General features: G+C 42.8%; 1 protein-coding gene across 4 annotated transcripts in view; it reads left to right on the top strand.

The window, feature by feature from the left end:
• The first annotated feature begins 1,051 nt into the window (after window positions 1-1,051).
• The window catches only part of LOC107107468 (protein phosphatase 1 regulatory subunit 12B-like), a 109,387-nt gene continuing 94,440 nt past the window's right edge, over window positions 1,052-15,998 (top strand). For 3 of the 4 annotated variants that reach the window (XM_015407771.1, XM_015407770.1, XM_015407769.1), the window contains exons 1-6: window positions 1,052-1,310; window positions 10,636-10,726; window positions 11,501-11,698; window positions 12,243-12,423; window positions 13,005-13,117; window positions 14,407-14,448. In XM_015407771.1, the coding sequence (XP_015263257.1) occupies window positions 12,411-12,423; window positions 13,005-13,117; window positions 14,407-14,448 (168 nt within the window). In that variant the 5' untranslated portion in view covers window positions 1,052-1,310; window positions 10,636-10,726; window positions 11,501-11,698; window positions 12,243-12,410. Of the gene's footprint in view, window positions 1,311-10,635; window positions 10,727-11,500; window positions 11,699-12,242; window positions 12,424-13,004; window positions 13,118-14,406; window positions 14,449-15,998 lie in introns of those variants that run through there. The other variant, XM_015407772.1, reaches the window with a different exon arrangement.

Below are 15,998 nucleotides of genomic sequence, written 5' to 3'. Positions count from 1 at the left end.
ATTAGTCTTATAAAAAATAATAAAATACCCTTTCGGAGGTTTAAAAATAAAAGAATTTTTGGAATAAGAATCCAGCTTTGTTTTTGTGAGTGGTTGCAACCATCTCTGGTGCTAATAATTTTTGATTGTACTAATAAAGCATCTTTCAAGTTGGCAAAAGAAAATTGACAGAGCAGATTTAAAAAGCAACAACACTATGTTGACACTTTATAGTCCCAAACATTTTCAGAGTTTGTGTTGTTAGAATACATATGGGCTGTAACATGCATCTGTAACGTGTTCAGTTGCTATTGCTGTCAAAATAGTATGCATTATTGATTCTTGCCCTTGATATAATTCACTGTGCTGCCTGTTCAGTAGGCAATATGCTTATAAATTACTTCTATAACACCCCTTGAATGCTCACAAATAATTAATAAAAAATGAATTATTTCAGGTTGAAGCATGTAACTTTTCAGGACATCTTGTAATTTTGAAAGGGTCTTAGAGATATTGCTGTGGGTTTTGAAACAGTTTAGCCAGGAAAGGGCTGTGGCATAGTGGTAGAGCAAAACATCCCTGGTTCATTCCTTGGCATCTCTGTCTGCAAAATCTTAGGCAGCAAATGATGGGAGAACTCTTACTTTATCTGAGACCTTAGGAAAGCTGCTTTCAGAGTAGATGGTTCTGGGCTGGATGAACCAGTGGACTTAACTAGGTATAAAGTAGCTTCATGTGTTCGTACCGGAATGAAAGCCGGTACAGTTTCATGCTACAGACTTAGAGCTATGTTGGGAAAGAACAGCAAAGGCCTTCATGCACTTAAAGCAGCAACCAGTCACCCAACACCTGCTGCTGAAAGCTCTTATCAGCCATGCTTTTACAGTTAATCTCTTTGCGATAAAGTTGTCCTCTTATAAAAGAGCTGCTAGTTGTGTTGTGATGATGTAGGAGGGGCAGGAGTTCTGCTTGCGGTTTGATTTTCCATGTTCGGAAAAGGGAAGGTTTATCTGATATCAGGGCACATTTTTATGTGCAAGAGGTCAGGCTGGGGACTTGTGCGTTACTGCTGAAAGTGTGGCTTCTTGTGCAGTTGCAGTGTACTTGCAAGGCTTTCAGCTCCTGGATTGATTTCCTGCATAATTCCAAGGTGGGGTTTTATAATTGGACATTCATGGTAATAAAGAAACAGGAACTGAGGCAGTGAAAATAGACTGAGAGCTTGATTCGACTTGGCTTATCTTGACTAGAACTCAAGAGCAAAGGCATGAATATGTGTTGAAATGTTCTAGAACTGCAGCTCGAACCTCTCAAAGTGACTGAATCCTCAGGTAACTCTTTCTTCTGACTTCTGCATTTAATTTTGTTCTTGCCTCATGAATTTGTATGATTTCCAGTTTAGGTTTTAAAAGATCTTCCCTTCACAGTAGGATCTGCAGTATTGTCTTTTCCTGGATTAGATTTTTCACTGAAGACAATGTGATTAAAAAAACCCCTTTTCTTGTCTATTGAAAAACTGTAAATGAGAATGAGGTATGGATGGAGAAATCTAGGTGGGATTATGTCTCCTTTTCTCTTGTTCCATTCTATCAGCAATTTGTTTGATAAACTGAGTTACAATTGTTTTCATAAAGTAGTTCAGTGTGTCACGTAAACATGCTGAAAATCTGGTGAGATACTGTCAAAGTCTTTTAGCAGCTAAAGCCTGTTGAGGTTAGCATGTAGCCCCTGCAAAAGAAATGGGTCTTTTCTGTTATTTTCATTCCACATGGTGGCAGCAGATTACCTGTTGTCCTCCCCTTAGTGCCTACTAGGGAGGGCATGCTGCTTTCGAACAAAACAGAGTGGTGGACTCTAATCTGGAGAACCGGGTTTGATTCCCCACTTCTCCACATGAAGCAGTTAGATCAGATACCAATTTCCTGATCACTAAAATCAGTTTACCAGCAATTCTTTCTAAATTTACCTTAGGAGCAGCTGCCTTCAATGAATGTATATGTATCCTATGACTGGTGCTTTTTTGATTCCATGCAGTTTCTACATATTAAAAAGCTGGAAAACACACTGAGATTCTACCTAACACAGATCTGTCTCTGATATTCTCAAATTATAAAGTTTGCCCTGTAACACGGCAGAATTCTTACAGGTTTGTGAATTCAGATGAATGTAAGTGTAGTTGTATGAAGACTGTTAAAAATGAGATAACCAGTAACTCAAAACACAGGAGAGAGAGCAAAAAAAGAAGAAGAAGCAGTATTAAAAATATAAAATTAGTGAATTGCATCACCCAAAATAAAAAAATAAAAAAGATCAGAAGAAGAGATGAATCATCGAAGGCTTGAGCAAATCACATTTTCACCTGGCACTGAAAAATCAAAAGGCTTGGTCACAAGCAAATCAGTGAATGCAGGGTGTTCCACACCTGGAATATCTCAATTTGAAAACTTCCTGCTCTGTATGTTTGACCTGTTGAATTTCTCAAAATGAGGAAAGGCAGAGCAAGGTTTCCAAAAACAGTCCTAAATATATGAGCAGATGTGTGCCAGAGATCCTTTGGGTATTTCAGTCCCAAGCCGTTCAGGGCTACAACCAGCATTTTTAAAATGTGCCAGAAGTAGAAAAGCTACCAGTTAATTTTTTTCAATCCTGTGGAAATGTATTCTTTATAGGAGCTGCCTGTTAACAATGTGGATACCACTGTCTGCACTAATTGAAGCTTCTAAGCAGTCCCCAAAAGCTGTGGCCAAACCCTGCCTATCAAGGAAGAACCAAAGTTGCCCTACCAACTGAAGCTGCTAAAAAGTCTCCATATTACAGAATAGATCTGAATCAGAAGCCCTGGTTCAGTTAGCACACTTACTGATCATTCTCCTCCAAGGGGGGTACGGTCCCATCTAGAATGGGTTGACTCCTTGATTCCCAATTGGCGATATTATTGTCCCAAAGCATCTACATATTAAGTAGTTTATGGATCCATTATGCAGCCCATTGTGGCTTCCTGGCAACAGTTTAGAATTATCCCCACCTCACCTGAATTGGATGAAAGGAAGAGATAGAATTGAATGACATTTGCGTATTGGTGACACATCAGATCCTTGAGCAACCTTACCTGAAGACGTTTAAAAGCAAGTGTGATGAGATGGAATCTTGCAGGATCCGATCGCACAAGTGCCATGGGCTCAAGTAGCTATCATATCGCATTACCTTCCGACAAATGATGTAACAGGCAGCAGACAAGCTACTAGGGCACAGTGGCCTTGCTCCCCATCTGTTGCAGACAACCTGAAAGGATTTCATGATCAATGTGGCCATGAAATCCAGGAGACTCAACATAGATATTGCGAGGACCCTTGTGCCCTGCTGGAGATGTCCTGCCCTCAGCCACCTCCCCAACCGCTCCACTGATCCTCCCATGGCCTCAGACTTGGAAGGGTGTGTGTGTTAAACTACCTTTTCCCCTCTCCTTCCCCCAGGCTCTCTCTCTGCAGGAATCTCTCTCCCCTTTTCTGCCCTCAGTACATTCCTGCGTATCCTCCCTGGCTACCTGTGGGAGTGCCTCTTTTATAGGGTGCTTCCATTTTGTCCCTTTCTTCTCTGCAAGGCATAAAGGCTGCATTCAGTTTCCTCTCACCTCCCACCTGCTCTCACCTCCCACCTGCAACTCCCTCCCCTCTGTCTCCTAGCCGAGCCCAGCCCCCCTCCCCCCACAATTTGTCCTGGAAGCACAGAAGCTTTATGCAGTATCCTTGATTCTCCATGTTTCCTGATTAAGAGGTAAAATACTGTGGGAAAATTACAAAGATGATATGACTCCCATGGTAACAAGAGAAAGAAATGTTACTTAACAAAAATAGAAGTACATTTTACATAACATATCCATGTAGGTACATTTAATTTATTGTGACCAGATTAACTTCAAAAACGTTAACTTACTACCGCTCGAAGCCCAGGTAAGAGAAAGAAGAAGAGAGGTCCTATATAAGATCAATAGCCAAAGAGGCTCAACATCTAACCAATGAGCGGGTAGGGCCAACTGATGAGTGTACCTCAGAGAGAGAGAGAGAGAGAGGTGTAGTGATTAAGAGTGGTAGACTCTAATCTGGAGAACCGGGTTTGATTCCCCACTCCACATGAAGCCAGCTTAGCGACCTTGGGTCAGTTACAGTTTTCTCAAAACTCTCTCAGCCTCACCTACCTCACAGGGTGTCTGTTGTGGGGAGAGGAAGGGAAGGCAATTGTAAGCCACTCCGAGATTCCTTTGGGTAGTGAAGTTGTTGCTGTTCAGCAGCACAATCAAGTATGACTCTTTATCACCCCATGGACCACATCACTCCAGGCCCTCCTGTCTTCTCCTGTCTTTGCTTAATTTCATGTTCGTTGCATTGGTAACACTGTCTAACCATCTCATCCTTTGCCGTCCCCTTCTTCTGTTACTTTCAGTCTTTTCCAGCATCAGGGTATTCTCCAGGGAGGCCGCCCTTCTCACTTGGTGGCCAAAGTATTTGAGCTTCAGCTTCAGTATTCTTCCAGGGAACAGTCGGGGTTGATTTCTTTTAGGATTGACTGATTTGATCTCCTTGCAGTCCAAGGGACTCTCAAGAGTTTTCTCCAGCACGATAATTCAAAAGTATCTATCCTTCGGCGCTCGGCCTTCCTTATGGTCCAACTCTTGTAGCTGTACATTACTGCTGGGAATACCATCACTTTGACCATATGGACTTTTGTTGGCAGGGTGATGGCTTTGCCATCGCTTTCCTCCCAAGGAAGGGGTATATTTTATTTTCATGGCTGCAGTCACCGTCTGCAGTGATCTTGGATCCCAGAAATGTGAATTCTGTCACTGCTTCCAGGACTTCCCCTTCTATTTGCCAAGGAGTGCTGGGGCTGGATGCCATGATCTTAGTTTTTTTTGATGTTGAGTTTCAAGCCAATTTTTGCACTCTCCTCTTTCACCCTGAACAAGAGGCAAACAAACATCAAACCTTTATTGGCACAACAGCAGCGGCCTACAAGAGGCTCTTTAGGTCCTTTTCACTTTCTCCCATTAGATTGGTATCATCTGCATATCTGAGGTTGTTGATGTTTTTCCCAGCAGTCTTAATTCCGGCTTGTGATTCATCCAGGCTGACATTTCACATGATGTACTGTGCATATAAATTAAATAAGCAGGGTGACGATATACATCCTTGCCATATTTCTTTTCCTATTCTAAACCAATCAGTTGTTCCATGTCCAGTTCTGTCACTTCTTGATCCTTATACAGGTTTCTCAGGAGACACGTGAGGTGGTCTGGTACTCCGATCTCTTTAAGGACTTGCCACAGTTTGTTGTGATCTGCACAATCAAAGGCTTTAGCATAGTCAATGAAGCAGAAGTAGATGTTTTTCTGGTACTCCCTTGCTTTCTTCATAATCCAGCGAATGTTGGCAATTCGATCTCTAGTTCCTCTACCTCTTCAAAACCTAGCATGTATTTCTGGCAGTTCTCTATCCACGTACTGCTGAAGTCTAGCTTGTAGGATCTTGAGCATGACCTTGCTAGTGTGTGAAATGAGTGCAATTGTGCTATAGCTTCCTTGGCATTGCCCTTCTTTGGGATTGGAATGTAAACTGACCTTTTCCAATCCTGTGTCCACTGTCGCATTTTCCTAATTTGCTGACATATGGAGTGCAGCACTTTAACAGCATCATCTTTTAAGACTTTGAATTGCTCAGCATGGATACCGTCATTTCCGCTAGCTTTGTTGTTAGTAATGCTTTCTAAGGCCCATTTGACTTCACGCTCCAGGATGTCTGGCTTGAGGTCAGCAATCACACCGTCGTGGTTGTCAAGGACATTGAGATCCTTCTTGTATAGTTCTTTTGTGTATTCTTTTCACCTCTTCCTAATCTGCCTACCGTTTTTGTCCTTTATCATAGCCATTTTCACTTCTGCCTACCGCTTTTGTCCTTTATCATGGCCAGCTTTGCATGAAACGTTCCGTTGATTTCTCCAATTTTCTTGATTTCTCCAATTTTGGGTAGTGAAGGGCGGGGTATAAAATCAACTCTTCTCCTCCACCTCCCCTCCCCCCATATCGTCTTGCATGCAGAGTTACAATATCGTCAAGACCTCGCCAGGGTCTTCAGAGTTTTCCAGCCATGCTTCCACTGTCGCTATGGCTACTTCCCAGCCAATTGTCCTTGGGTCACTGGGCTTGGGTCCTTCCAGGCTGTCTGACTCATGGCACCGCTGATGAGGTCACTGGTATCCACGGCTATCCCAACTGAGCCGCAGTTGCTGCCAGCATACTTTGGCCTTCCCCCATCTCTGTGTTGTGGCTCTCCTGTGTCTTCTTGACCTCCAGACTCTAGGACAGGGTGAGTGGGACTCCTTGGCAGGCAGAGTTTGTTCATCTCAGGAGGCACTGAGTCTGGGAAGGGTCCTGCCTCCCTAACAGACATGTTCCCCTCTCTCTCCTAGAGCAGGTTGTGCATCAGCACAACTAAATCTAGTTTCAAATATAGGCCTGAAAGAGGTCTAGGTAATGCATTTTATCCACAAATGGAGGTGTTTATCCACTTCTCACTTGAGCACCTTGCCCACCTTGAATAGTGGCAAATGATTAAAGAGCTAGATAACTAAGCTAGCAACCTTGTTGCGTCAGTGAATTCCATTAATTATGCATTTTGTGAAGACCTTTCTATTGACTGGCTTGAGCCTGTTGTCGACCAATTTAATTGACATTGTAGCATTATGAAAGTTCTAGCATTGAGAGAAAGAGAGTTTACTTTCTCTGCCCAACACATAGTTATAAACCTCTATCCAGTGGTATGGGTTTTATGGAAAAGTCTCATTTGGGAGGTTTTCCACTATCCCACATAGAAGGTGAAGACTTTATCTCATTTGTTTATTTTTGTTTTTATTTATTTTAAAATATTTATATCCTGCTTTTCCTCCAGCGCAAGGTAGCCATAAGGTACAAACACCTTGGTCATCTCTCCCTGTTCCCGTAAGTCTTCCAGGAGTGCTGCAGAAGGATAGGAAGCCACTGGAGCTTGGCTGTAGCCAAGGAGAGAAGCTCTATCCTTCCAAGTGATGGTTCCCCAGGGGTAGTTGCTGAGCAGAAGTAGCTGAGGCTGTTCATCTATTTCTCCTTGGGAAGTGGCTGTATTGATCCTAACTAGTCATAGTAGCCATAAGACCATTTGAGTGCTGCTGTCAAAGTCTTTGGTGACCTTGGCCCCCACCCCAGTGCTTCCACACTGCTGCATTAAGGACATAACATTGGCAGTGGTGAATCAGACCAGTGATCCATCTAATCCAGCATTCTGTTTCACACAGTGGCCGATCAACAAACTCTGCACAGAGGCCAAGCCTCTGCATGGATTCTGCAACCCCAAGAATGATCATTCCAGGGGTTGGGAAGAGCTACAGGAAAGGAGAAATACGTGAGAAAGCTCTGCGTGCCTTCCATCCAGAGATAGTAGGATACTGGCCATTGTTTTAGGAAAATTGTGTTTATCTGATGTGGCAAATTTTAACCAAAGAAACCGACCTTCTGTATATCCTTTTATACAGGGAAGGTTAATTCATCCCACTTGTTTATTGATTTGTGTTCTTGTGCATAAAAAATGCATCTGTCTAATGGATGGTGTTTTGGAAGCTGATCAGCACTGCTTATGCCTTCTTCCAGAAGCTTGTGGTCAGTGTGTTAGCAAATGCAAAATGCTGCCTGCCCCCTCATGCTTGCAACGTAACACTGACAATTCAAATCTGCTAGTTCCCAAAGATAACAGTACTGAAGCTGCAGTCTCTTAGTAGGTGTGCAGCTTTTGTTCTCCAAGTACATCTTCACCTTCAAGTACCTATGGATGTCTGCATTAAGAGGTATTCTGTTTTTGTCTCATCTGTCTCTTTCACAGAGATGATTTGCAAGGCACAGTATTTCTGCTAAGATAGGAATACCATAGTTCTCACAGATTCTAAAGACCATTTCCTGAACATGCTTGATTGTTTACTTGCTAAAATTGTTCTGAACTGGCAGTAAACATATCTGAAGTTTCTTCAGGGTTTAGAGAAATTACAGCTTTTCAGAACTAGTAGGCCTTTATAGTTGTTGGCTGGATAAATCTCTTTGCTTTTACAAATCCATTCTCCATAATCGTAGTGTACTGAGGGAAGCTATTTCTCTCATGAGGATGCTATAGAGTTAAATTTACAGGAAAGATAGCTTGGTGTTGTGAACACTGGAATTTTAGCAAGAAAAAAAACGACATGACGTCAATTCAATGTGGGAGAGTACCACAACTGAAAAGGGGGCGTGGTTCAGTGATAGTGCATCTGTTTTGCATGCAGAAGATCCCAGATTCAGTCACTGGCATATCCAGTTTAAAAGGGTCAGGTGATAGATAAAAGTGAATGGCCTCTTCCTGAAACCCTGGAGAACCGTTGTCAATCACAGTACCAAATTCTGACCTCTATAGACCAATAGTGTGGCTCAATATAAGGCAGCGTCATGTGAAACATATTGATATTAGAAGTTTTATTTGAACTGTATTTGAAGGTTTTATCTGAATTGCAAAAACCATTCAACTTTGGTGACTTCAGAATTACACTTGCAGTGCATTTTTATGCAGATTCTTCAAAGTAAATGCATATTTGTGGTATTTTAATTTTGATATCCAAAAGTAACCAGAGTGAAACAAAGTTTTAGCATATCATCTATCATCATTTATTGATGAGAATGTGATCATATTTTCTGTGAAATTTCAGGAGCTTATCTGCCTGCTCAACACAGAGTGCCCCTTTCTCAAGTGTCTCTCTATTGACTTAATAATTTGACTGCTTAACTATAGCTGACCTCTCCTTGTAACTATGAACATAAGCTCAAAAAATTAACCCAGCTGTTGCTTTTTGTGTTACTTCTACATATATGGCATAAGTTGTATAGGCAGCTAAGCCAAGGAAAATAGTTGACAAATGACAGCCTTCTTGAAATTAACTATTTATAAGGAATTGTAAAATGGGTTGCCAGTGTCATGCCAATAATGAAAGGAACTTTTTCTTATCTATGGGTCAAAATACTTAATGTTATTTTATAATCAAGTATTATTACTTTAGGTAATACTAGCGCACACAAGACAGTGGAACTTAGTCTTTAAGTATAACGTGAATTTTGTAGTTAATACAAATGCACTGATGTAATGGTGATTACAATAGCAGATCATTTTTAAAAGGTGTATATCAAGTGTACCTGATTTTAAAAAACCCAAGAGAGTTGGATTTTATTATATGTCTCTTGCAAACTGCCCCACCACATGTCACTGAAACATTCGAAAAGCTGTTGCTAGTGGTAGCAACAGCTTTGTGGAGACAATGCCATCTTGCATTGGGGGAATGGGGTGCAAAGTTGCTCCTCCATGCTCTTCAGCTGATCAAGTGTTAACTTGTGCAAGTCTCTCTGATGGCTCCCTGATATTTGTGTAAATCAGCTTTTCAGAGGAGGCAGGAAAGATAGGCATTCCTGTGCACCTTCCAGACACACTTCATCAGATCTAACCCATTGGCTCTCAGGCAGCAAACATAAACAGATGTCAGGATTTTTTTTCTGTCCTTGACTATAGTAATACAAAATACTTCCACAAAACTGTGCATATAAGTATATTTGCTGCTTTTCTGTTTCAAATGAATGCAAGTAGAGAGGAACTGTGTTCATCTATTTAAAAAGACTACGTGCAATACAAGTATCACCCCCAAGTACAAAATATTTGAAGCAGTCAAGCCTAGAATTCCATTGTTCACTGCATGTTGGTTGATCGATCTCTCTCTCTCTCTCTCTGTGTATATATATATATATATATCCTTATATATAAAAGCATTTTGGTGGTCCCTGACCTGTCGCTCAGCGGGGGGCCAATCCCCTGGCTGGATTGCCTCCCTCCCTCCGTCACCTCACCCCCATCTACAGACCCGCCAGGCAGCCTCTCCCCCTCAGTCTGCACGGGGCCCGCAGGTGGAATGGACGCTCTGGCGCTGGGATATGTGTGAGCCCCAGGTCAATTCTACCCCTGCCACACCTAGCCAGTGGTGTGGGGGGAAGCCAGAGACTGTGGGACGAGGCCGCATGAGACCTCCAACTGCCCCCGCCTCACCTTTCCCTCCCCCAGCCGGGTGCGGGGAGGCCTACTCGGGCCCTCCTTCTCCGCCACCGCGCCCCAGTACAAGGACGCTGACTCACGGGCCGGGTGGGGGCTGAACAGCTCCCGCTTCACTTGCCTCTCTTTCGCCACCGTGCTGTTCTGTCTTCGCTGGCCTTCACCCCTGTTTTCTGCGGCCGCTTGGCTGCCTCCCAGAGGGCCAGGTAGCATGGGGCCTCCAGCAGCCAGGGGGAGTCAGGCTGGCCGACTTCACCCACCAACGCCTTCATCCCGGAGGGACCGTGCCCAGCCTCCTCCACCCGCGGGGGCCTTGAGCACGCTGGTCTGGCAGGGCACTGGCTGCCCCATCGCATGAGATATCTACACTGTATTTTTCTGAGCTTTTTGATTGAAGACAGGATACAGATGTGATGTCAACTGTGCTAAAATGAGACAGCTCTAGACATTGGTTTGTTTAGCATAACAGGATCAAATTGAAATAGCCAGTTTAAACCCATATTTGTCCACTTTCTTTTAGGTCTTATCTGACTCCTGTGCGGGATGAAGAAGCAGAATCCCTAAGAAAGGCACGATCTAGACAAGCTCGCCAGACCCGCAGGTCTACGCAGGTGGGGTACAGCATTCCTGAAGATCTGTTGAAATGGTGTGCTGATGACTTATACAAAATGACCTGCATTTGAGGGAGAGAGGTTGAAAAAGGACAGATCACTTCTTACAATGGACTTTAAGATGCCTGCTTTGAATAAGAGGATATTTGGATGCATACTTTTGTGGATTCAAGTCAGTCCTTTTGAACGAGGGAGACTGGCTGTAAACTGTTTGTTAAGGCACTTGGGGTCTGACAGATTATCTCAAGGGGAAGTCCCTGAATGTTTCTTGACTGAAAATATATCATTCAGTGTGAAATATTACTTAAATTCTCTGTGAGCTATTTTCAATTGTATATAAAGCTTTCTGAAACTGTAACCTGTGAACAAAAAAATATTTACCTCAACCAGGCTGTAATGTTACTGTGCCTTTGTAACTTGTTTACCATTCTTGGGACTACTTAAGTGTTTGAACCATTCTGAGAAAAAAATGTGAAACACTACTGTAGGTTTTTTTTTTTTTAATTCTGCTTCAAGAGTCTTAGTGCTCTGGGAAAAAAACTTACCTCACAATAGGGAACTCGCTATCCTACAGCCATTGAAATAAAATATACTACCTAGAATATTACTTTAGAAGGGGAAAATAAAGAGGGAGAAATAACATACCTAAATCCCTATGGAATTGTAGAGAGCCATCACAGACCCCTTCTGGAATGGGACATGGAATTCCATACAAGAGGAATAATTTAAAAGACTGCAGGTGTTAAATAAGTACGGGGTTCTCTCCTTCCCCAGGGTGTAACACTGACAGATCTTCAGGAGGCAGAAAGAACCTTTAGCCGATCTCGGACAGAGAGGCAAACTCAGGAACAGCCAAGTGAAAAATCTGGAAGAATTGAAACAGCTGAAGAAAGCAGTGAGAAAGGAGACGAGACTTCAGCAAGGGAACCCAGGGAAACTCTCTCACGATGGAGCAGGAACTTGGATGAAGAGGTGAGCAAAAACCATTGTTGTAACTACTGTTCCCAAAATATTGTTATGGCTTGAAGTGACAATATTCTAAATCCATTTGCCGGCATGTACTGAAAGTGTTAGCGAGGAAGTTAGCCAGATCAGTTTTTCACCAGGCTTTGTCATAGAAACAGTGCAAGACTAGAGTGCATGTAAAAGCTGATCATGTTTCAGTAGGGAAAACTGTTGCTATGTGATCATGCTTGGTTTTTAAAAGATCTTCCATTTTCTCTCTGAAAGTACAGTTTTGTTCCAAGATAGATTTTAACCCTGGTTTTTATGCTACCATTATTTCAGCTCTGGTATTCTTCTATATGAAAACACTGATTCTTGCTTTCTGTATCCCACCTAGTTAGAATAAAACTTTTGTGTATACCTGATGTACTGAGGAGGAACTGTTCAAGATCTCCATCTACAGTTGAGAAAATCTTGTTAATTCTCTTTAGTGCCCCATCAGCTGCAATCCATTTGCTTTTTTTCATCGTTGTCTTACTAACCAGTACTTATGCCCATGATTTTCTTGTAGTCTGTCAGTCATCGATTGAGATGTCCAGCGCCAGACAAAGCTACAAGTCCCATCTCTCCAACAGTAACCCCTTTCCTTTACTCAAGTTCTCATGTGCCCAGAACAAGTAAATCTATAGCTTCGGACTCGGTGAGCCCAGCAGACTTCCAAAGCACACCTGTCGGCGACATGGAGAAAAATGGTATTTGCTATTGATAAGAGACAAATTATCCAAATCAATTACGTCAGTTTCTGTATGGTGTAGTAGATGTAATGGAGGAGAGGACAGCCCTCTGTGTTGCCCTGAACCCCTTGGAAGAAGGACAGGGTCACCAAAAAAAAAAAGATTTTATATCACTTTAGCAAGGAGGACTGTCCAGTATAGGGAATAAATACAGGTCAAGATGTGTGCTCAAGAAAAGTCTTCTTTTTTCTTAATTGCTTTTTTTTTTGTTGCATTATGTGTATTATTAAAGGAATAAAGAACATCACTAGGAATTTCTGGGTCATTGCTAAAGTCTCGTAGTTATTTCAGCTGTTTAATTTATTTCTGATCTAATGACCTTAGGTCTTATTCAAGTACCAAAGCTCTGGTACGTGGGCAGTTCAGCACTCTTTTTCTTTCCCTTGAGATGAAAGGGTAAAATAATATAAGTTGTTAAAGATATGCAGGAGAATAATTAACACATCATTCATTTTAATTTGTCTTGAAACTGGTTTTGTGTTTCTAGTAAGCTAATTTACCTAGGTGTTTTAATGCTAGGACTATATTTCTTTGAACAGAATATGAAGATCAGGATTTGGGTGACAGGTCTTCAAGCAAGCAGTCAGTTCGGGAGCGGAGGCGACCGAAAGAGAGGCGAAGAGGCACAGGAATCTCTTTTTTTACAAAGGATGTAAGTAATAACACTTCTAGAAAAAGAAGGAAGATGAGACCCAGATCTCTTGATGCATGACAGATGCACCAGTGTTCCCTCTTTGTTCCCTGTATTGATTTTATTTATTATTCCCTGAAACTTGGGTTTTGATTTCCTTACCATGGTATTAGATTGGGGAAAATGACCCTGGTTTCAGAAGAAAAATTAAAATATTAGTAGCTTCACTTATTTGCAAAGGGCAAAGGTACAATAAAATGGAGTGTGTCTGATTTTTCTCAGCATGAACTTTTACAAAGTATGTTTGTTGGAAATCTAGCAAATGGAGCTTGTGTGCTTTAAATTTAGTCTTATTTCTGTAGATGGCATTTTTGCTTGTCTGTGGCTTTAGCAAAAAGTTTTAGAAAAATGTTTTCAAATGGAATCCAGGTTTGTATTATGTTTGTGTGGGAACTCTTATGATTAACTTTGCAATACTGTCAGGGTTTTTTCCCTCCTAAAAGAAACATCATTTGCTTTTTAAAAAATACAGGAAGATCAGTTAGTTCGGATGCCTGTGTGGCGATGATACAGCAAATTGCAATTTGAAGGCTTCTGCAACCAGGAAGTCTTCAGTCATACTCCCTGCTCAAGAAAGAACAGGAGGGAGGGAGCACAGGAGCATAGCAACCTGACAGGTTCAGCTAGGGTTGCCAGGTCTACTTACCCAGCCAGCGTGAGTCTCCCGCTTTTGGGTGCTCCTCTCCCCGCCAGATCACCCCCTCTTACCAGCATGAGCCTGGAAATCATCACAACATGCCTATGAAAACTGGAAGTGATATAGCCACGTTGAGGATGTTGGGGGTCGATGCTCTGGTTTTTGGACAAAACTGTATGATTCAAATCAAATTTTACCATGGCTTTTGCCCCCAAAACCAGAGTGTCACCCCAATGTCCCTGACATGCCTATAGCACTTCCTGTTTATGTATGCATGTTACGATGCTCCTCCCCACTCCCAGAAAGTCCCTCCCCCGCTGGTGTGATGCTTGGACCTGGTGTCACACCTGGCAACCCTACAAGCATACCGCTATTCCTACTGTCATATTGCAGCCATATTCAGTCACACAAGTTGCTTCAGAGATTAAATTCATACTGTGTTTAGTTTTCTGTCTTTTATATAAAGGCACTCTTGTTTGCCTCAATAGATCTCTATAAATACCTTTTCTAGTTACCTAAATTTTTCCAACCAGTAATATTCGAAGGAACCAATGCTAGCATATGAAATGTTCATGGTATAATTCATGGTATAATTTCCCCCTTTTCTAACTAGGATGAAGAAATGGGTGATACTGAGGAAGTAAAGGAACCTAGGGTAAGTAGGAGGATCCATGATTTTATTTTTTTACTTGTTCTTTCATATAAACCTTTTGATTTGAGTTCTTTGATTTCACTTCTTCTCAAGTCACTATCATTCTAAAGTTAAAATGTCTGAAAGCAGTACATTTGAGTAACTGTCATTCCAAAAACACTCTAAGATGTGTTCCTGAATCAAATTATATGTCAACTCATCATCTCTTCCACTTTCATTATCACTGGTATCTCTCCTTATATATAATTGAGTTTTTGGGTGACTGTTTCCTGAACGTTCCACACGCTCCCACAGCATTTGGCTCCCTGACTTGTCACTCCAACGGTGTGCCAATCCAGTGGCTGTGTTGCTGGAGTCCTGCCCACAAAAGCGGCGGCCAGCGTCTCAGCCTCAGTGTCGTGCGAGGCGACAGGCAGGATGGAAGCTCCAGCGGGCAGAGGCTGAGAAGGCTGAGGCTTGCGTCGCCATTGGTCGCAATGGCTCTTCTTGCGCAGGCAGCGGCAGTTGCTGCGAGTGGCCATTCAGGGGAGCAGGGTGTCAGCAGCTGTGCACGAGGCCTGGTGGAGCAGCCGTTGCTGCCTCAGGTCTCCCCTCCACCTCAATGGACGAGCCCCCGGCTGAAGCAGGGCCCTTCCTTGCCGCTCCAAGCCAGGGAAATGAGGCCAAGCACTGGCCTGCCTCGCTGGAGGGGAGCGCCGGAGACTCGCCACTCAACCTATTGGACACCTGCAAGCCAGGTGGCCAGCAGCTGCACAGCTGGCAGCCGAAGCTCCTGCCCTGCGTCCAATCGCTGTGCCGCCACTGCCTGCCTGCACCTCGCCGCTACCTGCTGTCTCCACCCACCGCCCCTTCCCCCGGCAAAGATGCGCCCGTGCCGCAGGCACTCCCTCAGCCAGCCCCATCTTCACCTGTCACTGCGCCCCCCTGCGAGCCCGGTGAGTTGCTGGCGGGCGGAGGAGGGCTGCCATTTGGCAGGGAGGCCAAGGCCGATATCTTTCTAGAGTACGTTGTATTGATTTTACGACGGGCTTTGCTACTAGTTTGTTATATTACCAGAATTATCACTAAGTAACTTTTTCTTATTTTCCCTTGGGACTGTAACAGCAAAAATCTGGATTTGGCTTGCAATCAGTTTATTTCCAGTACTTGCTCTGCATAATGTTTCCCTGTACAACAGCAAGATAAAGAATGATTAAAGCTGGGTTACCATGCTCAGATATTTATGTCATCAGTTTGTATTAAAAAGAGAATTCAGTTTCAATCCATGTTTGGATGCCATGCATATATATATTTTTAATCCTATCCAAATAACGTATTCTATGACACCAGCTAAAAGGTCCAATCTGAACTGCTTGCTGCTATGTGTGGCAAATACGGATGTAGGAAATTGTATTGGCCCACAGAAAAATTGCAAAATCAACATTCATGTGATGCCTTTTTTAAAAAAGGATTAACTAAAATAATATAGAATTTATTTATTTATTTATCTATATATCTAATAGCCAAGTTGCCCCCGGAGTGCGGATCGCTAAATCAGCGCTCCGGGGGCACTT

This window comes from Gekko japonicus, unplaced genomic scaffold (genome assembly GCF_001447785.1).
Source record: "Gekko japonicus isolate JY-2015 unplaced genomic scaffold, Gekko_japonicus_V1.1 scaffold2690, whole genome shotgun sequence".
Lineage (NCBI taxonomy): Eukaryota > Metazoa > Chordata > Lepidosauria > Squamata > Gekkonidae > Gekko > Gekko japonicus.
The sequence above is the reverse complement of the archived record's forward strand: the minus strand, read 5'-3'. Positions and strand labels throughout refer to the sequence as shown.